Here is a 6000-nt window from a genome sequence, read left to right on the forward strand (position 1 = left end):
TGGAACATGCAGTTCCAGCCACACCGGCCTCCTGGAAGTTGCTGGGCCTTACAAATGCCCAGCAGGCTTCCCCCTCACTGTGTCCTCCGACTGGAACATTCTACGTTCAGAGAGCCCCACGGCTCATCTCTATTCAAATACAAGGTTCTCAGAGTAGGCCCTGCCATCGCCCCACCCCAACAACCCCCCGCTCCCCACTTTCTGTCTCTCCCCAGCGTGCATGTTCTAGAACACACTCTCCATCTTGCTTCTTCGTCTGCCGTGTTTGCTGCAGCCCCAGGAGAGCAGGCACTCTCGTCTGTCTGTTCGCTGCCATGTTCCTGGTGCCTAAAACATAGCAGGTGTTCAACGGATATTTTTAAATGCATGAGAGGCTGAATTTATATCATGCCTCAAAACAAGAGGACTGAGGAATCCAAACTCCTCACAAAGATTGCAGCCGGGATACCCCAGGGTAGAAATCTAGGGGCTTTCCACCTCAATTTTTCTCTTGGTAATATTCTTCTCCAGTGCTTCTCACAGACTCTACAATGCTGAGTAACCCCAGAAAAACTACTATGAAATCAGCCAGCCAAATCTACATGCCATCTCAAGTGGCTTTGCCTTTCCTCCCACACACACACACACACACACACACACACACGCGCGCACACAAAACCCAAAAAGGAAAAGTTGAGTCTGTTTTCCATCTAGGCTTTCAGAAAAATCAATCATCTGTGTCCTCAACAGGTGTATTTATTGAGCAATTTCAGAATCAGTAACGTAAGTATGAGACGAGTGGGGAAAGACAGTGCTTGACCTGCAGAAGTTTCTATTTATACACTTCCAAAAGCAGCACCCAGCAGGCACTCGTTGAATTTAAAAAAAAAAAAAAAAAAAAGACCCACTGCAATTGACATTAAGTGAGATCAGGCTGCCGGTCCTGAGCTGTTTCCACTTTGCAACTAGCATAGACATAAAAATGGCCCTCGAAACAGAAACGAGCTGCACGGAACCACACGAGAAAAGCCCCCAAGGAACAAAAGCAAAAACCCTCCTTACGCAGGGGAGCCACAAAACCTTCAGGTTACAAGGGCACTTGGGAATCATTTAGTCTTCCCTGTCCACCCCCGTCCCCTTGATGTTTAGAAATGAGGAAGCTGAGACACAGAGAAGGCAAAGTGGGCAAGTGGCCAAGCAACCCACAGGCCACACGACCCCTTTGTGGCTGAGCCAGACCTGGGACCCAGGCCCAAGTCCTCCACGATGCCCGGTCCAGCAAGCTACAGACAGGAATGACTTCAACTTCAAATGTTCAGTCTATATAAAAAAGCACGTATTCATCCCCTACGGAGATGAAGACATGTTTTCTAGGACATGCCGTTTTCTGTACTCCAGGGGAACGGAGGCAGGTTGGGATGGCAAAGCCGTCCAGTGCTGTGCCAAGAGCTATTCACATGCATTTCACAGCCTGGCAATTGTAGACGTGACTTCCCTGAGGCTGGGGTATGACACCGCACTGAAGCTTTCTCCCCACCCATATACTTCTCCAAATGGTAAATCTTAGGGTTTCTTTGTTTCCGAAGTCACTGAAAGATCACTACAGCAGGGCTGGCCTGAAAAGCCTCAGCAAAGATGCCAACAGAAATGTTTACCACTCCTAATTTGCTGTTACACAATATTTATTTGCTCTCACAGTGTGCCAAGGATCTGCAAACATGTTGTTGATTAATAAACAGTAATTAAGTCTCACCACCTTACTCAGAGATATGGTTAGGTTCTGGGATTCCCTCGTACAGGAGACTAAATTGAAGCCTACAGTCTGAAAGGTTTCCTCCTAAGACCTGACTCAGAGGTGCATGACACGGCTCCGGCCAAACCACAAAGCCGGGTCCTTTCCCTTGTGCTGTCTTCTGCTTCCTCAATCTCATTTTCCACGCCCAACCTCCAGCAAGGCCCCTTATACCACACAGGCTCAGCAACCTGACCCCATAGCTTCCAACGGTAAATGTTCTGCTGTACAAGGAAAGACACCTGGATAGGACAGTCAAATGTCAGATCACAACACCTGACAAAGTGAGTTCTGCTGGGGCCTTTATAATGCTTTATTTTTTTCCCCTCTTTCCTGTCTTCGGGGATAACCAGGCTTTATTTTTAAAAGCATTTTAACACTGTAAGTTGACAGCCTTGCTTCTTACAGGGCTTTCCTGCTTTAGGGCCTAAAAGACAGATGGTGAAGGTGTGACAAACAAAATGATTGGAACTGCAGAGTACTTTGGAAATGAACTTGAAGGGTAATTGCTGATGCCTTTGACTTATGCTAGATTTCATTACAAACAAGAGAAGAGCCCAGACTCAAAACCCACCCCAAGGGACCAGAAGTGACCTCCATATTAAGATGCAGGCCACAGTTGCTGGACTTGGCCCAGGGTAAAGCAGACATCCTGAACTTGAGACCCCTTCTAGAAAGTCCAAGGAGACAAAATCATGACAATCCAAAAGCTCTGAAATGCTTACGTATTTAGATAACAGTTTATCCCATAATTATGTTTTCTTTACAACAGTATTAAAATTAGTCTTCCAAATACTAAAGTTAAGTCCAATTATTATTAAGCATCTGCCATTACAAAATCTATAGTGTGTGGACCCCAGGTAAATAATCAAGAGTTGTTCTGCTCACCTTTGAGTATCAGCTCCACCACTTAATAGCTAGCTACCATTTGGCAGGTCACTTAATCTCTCTGTTGCCTGAGTTTTCTTATCTACAAATCAGGGATAACAGTAAATACCTACCTCATACAGTTACCCTAAGATTTAAGTGAGTTAATACACATAAGGCAGGTAGAATAATGCCTGGTCCTTGGGATACATTTCAGAATACCACCTACGATTAGCATGACTACTATGTCATTGAGTAGAAAACATCTTGATCATTCATTGTTTGTCTTTCACTCTTCTAGGTCCCCTGCCAGCACTACAGTGGGAAGTTGCTTTGCAAAGAATTCTTTCCAAGGCAGAAAGCAATGCTCTGGGACCCTAAGAGAGACCTATACCCAAAGCTCCCAGAGAACATGGCCAGAGTCCAAGAGGCTGTTCTGCCAGAGCTCTACTCCCACACCAGGAGGCAAATGCCCATCCTTATCCAGGCGGAAGCCACCAGCAGTCACCCCCAAACAGCGTGCTATGGTAGGAGCCACTCAATGGAGCCACAGCTCACTCACCGAGCCTTGGCAGCCGGGCCACTGCAGAGGTGCAGCTGCAGGGCCGCCCCATAGAGCAGGAGTCAGTTGGGAAACACTGCATCAGCCCACCTACAGGCAGAGGGACCAGTGCAAGCTGCTCAGGTGGTAATAAGCCAGGCAAAGGAACACACACACACACACACACACACACACACACGCGCGCGCACACACACACGCATGCTGGGACTCCACTCTCTTCAGCCCCCTCATCCACAGCCACATACCCAGTCCCTGGATGACAAGCAAAGGGTGTGCTTTCTTGTATCTTAGTAACTTGAGCATCTCAGAGTCACAACTCCAAACCCGAATAAACCTCACTGGCAATTTTTTTTAAAGTTTTGACCAAAACTAACCCCTTAACTGGCTGCGCTGAGAGGCAGCCCCAAACCCATTAAAAAGCTAAAGCCCTTTTCTGTTATCATTCCAACAAAGGCAGCAAATCAGTACCCTCCCTGGAAGGCAGCCCCGATAGTGGGGGGACCCTATTCCAGTCCTTAACACGTGCTTTCCTGGGAGCCAGAAGCATGGCTGGGAATGCCACCTCCACAACTTCTCTCTGGGGCACCCACTGCAGATCTCTGGGTGGGGGTGAAGGGAAATGACAACAACAGCAGCGGACCCTGGGCTGGGGCAGAAGACAATCCGGGTTTGAAAATGTGCTTCTGGAAAAAGAAATCAACCACAAAAACAAGCAAACAGAACAAAAGGAAGGAAAGAAGGAAGAACAACACCCAACAACACACCGACCTTCTTCCCAGCCTAATCAACACCTCCTTGAAGCCCTGTAAAATGTTCGTTTCATACAGCACGTGTGCGTGTGATTTTTATGTACACTGACAAGACACTGATCCACAACAGACAGTGATCACAGAGGGAAGAAAAGAACTTGAACTTCAGACTCATCCAGCAGCGCCTTGTTCTCTTTCACTATCAACCTCCCTACCTCTGCCGAGGCGCTCCAAAACAAAAACAAAACCCAACTCGTGGGCAGAAAGGGAACAGCAGCCGAGCTGAGCAGCACATGCTTGGAGCATTCTGTGCCATCGACTTCTGATTATTCCTGCTTTGCCTGAGACGCAGCCATCAGCATGGGACCGAATGCAGTCCTGGAGAGCACCGCCTGCAGCACGGCGACAGTCACAGACCCTCCCACGGCGACACGGCCCCCAGCGCGCGCGGCTGAGCCTGGGCGAAATGTACAGACCCTCAGGTGCGGCTCTGCCCACACGCGACCGTGAACACTGCGAAATTCTCCCCTTCCGTGATCGCACGGCCATCCAAAGTCTCGCCCACACCTCGTCCGTGCGGATGTCAATTTCGCTGTGAACATATGATGTAAGGACAGAAATGGGAATGAGTGGAGGCTCATTTTCTCGTGACCGAGTCTCGGCGACACAGTGCGCCCGTGCACACTGTGAGTAAACGCGCACGGCCAGTAAACAGCAGCAGCCACCGTGCTCAGCCCACGGTCACGCGTGGGGAGAGCGCGGCGGTGACAGGGGAAGTGGCAAGTCGCCCGCCCGCGTGGGCTGGTCTCCGAAAGCGCAGAGCCGCCCCCTCCCTCGCCCGGGAGCGGAGCCCACAGGGGGCGGGGGGCGCAGACCCACGCGGGGGGCGCGCGGGGGGCTCCGCAGAGCCGAGAACTGGACAATGAGGGCGCGGCGACCGGCCAGGCTCCTGCCGCGGTGGCGGCCACGCTGGTGGCAGCAGGAGCCGCCCGGGCTACCCCGCCGCGGCCACCTCCACCCCCTTCTCCCGGGTCCCCACTTACGTTCCGAGGGTCTCCTTGAACTCGAAGATCTTCTTGATGTCTTCAGCCTGCTTCTTCCAGGAGGAGCTGCTCTCGCCGTTCTCCCGGGCCATGGCCGACGAGCGCGGGGCGGCCGGGGGCGCGCTGGGGAGGGGGCGCCGGGGGCGCGGCGCGGCGCGGGGCTGCGGGGCTGCGGCAGCTTCCTCCTCTGCAGTTTCCTCTTTCGCTCTCGCCGCCGCGGTCCCTCCCTGGCTCTTATTTCTGCTCGTCTCGGGCACAGACTTCCTGCCGCCGCTGCTCGCCGGCTCCTTTGCCGCCGCCTGCCAGCCTCACTTTCTGCTACTTTCTTGCCTCCCTCCTGCTCCCTCCCGCCGCCCGCCCCGCTCCCCCCCTCCTCCCCCTCTCCCTCCTCCTCCTCCTCCTCCCGCGGGCTCCCCGCCCTCCCCGCGCCCGGCTGCTCCCCGCCTCCCGCCGCCCGCGCGGCCGCCTTGGGGATGTCCCGCTCCCCTCCCCCGCCGCCGCGCCCCCTGGAGCCGCGGCGAGAGCGCCTGCGGGGACCCGGGCAGGTGCGGGCGCCGGGCGCGCGCGGGAGCGCCCCAGCCCCCTGGGAGCTTTATTGTGAAGTCAAGTCCAGGGGCGCCCGGGCTTCCCCTCTCGGGCGGGAGGGGGCGCGCTGCGTGGCTCCGGGGCGCGCCCGCGGGGTGGCGGTGCGCGGCGGCCGGATGCGGGGCGCCGGGGGCGGGGCGCCTTCCCCCGCCGGAGCCGGTGGCCCGAGCGGCCCGGAGCGGGGCCGGGGGCTGGCGGGGGCCTGTTGTCATGGCTACGGGCGGCGGCGGCGGCCCGGCTGGAGGTGGCGGCGGCCGCGGGCTGGGGCGGCGGGAGCTAATTCGCATTGCACCAAATCGGCCTCGCGTCAATTGCGGGACGGCCCGGCGGGGCGGGGGCTTGGGAGCCTCCGGGCGGGCACGCGCGGGACGCGCCAGCGGCTGCTCGGTGGTCCCTTCGCGAGCAAAAGTCCCGCGGGCATTC

General features: G+C 54.9%; 1 protein-coding gene across 2 annotated transcripts in view; it reads right to left on the bottom strand.

Moving 5' to 3' along the window:
* Positions 1–5314, bottom strand: part of LOC123626382 (calcium/calmodulin-dependent protein kinase type 1D) — a 301697-nt gene extending 296383 nt beyond the window's left edge. For both annotated transcript variants that reach the window (XM_045535304.1, XM_045535312.1), the window contains exon 1: positions 4993–5314. In XM_045535304.1, the coding sequence (XP_045391260.1) occupies positions 4993–5084 (92 nt within the window). In that variant the 5' untranslated portion in view covers positions 5085–5314. The remainder of the gene's footprint in view (positions 1–4992) is intronic.
* Positions 5315–6000: the final 686 nt, after the last annotated feature.

This window comes from Lemur catta, chromosome 1 (genome assembly GCF_020740605.2).
Source record: "Lemur catta isolate mLemCat1 chromosome 1, mLemCat1.pri, whole genome shotgun sequence".
Classification (NCBI taxonomy): domain Eukaryota; kingdom Metazoa; phylum Chordata; class Mammalia; order Primates; family Lemuridae; genus Lemur; species Lemur catta.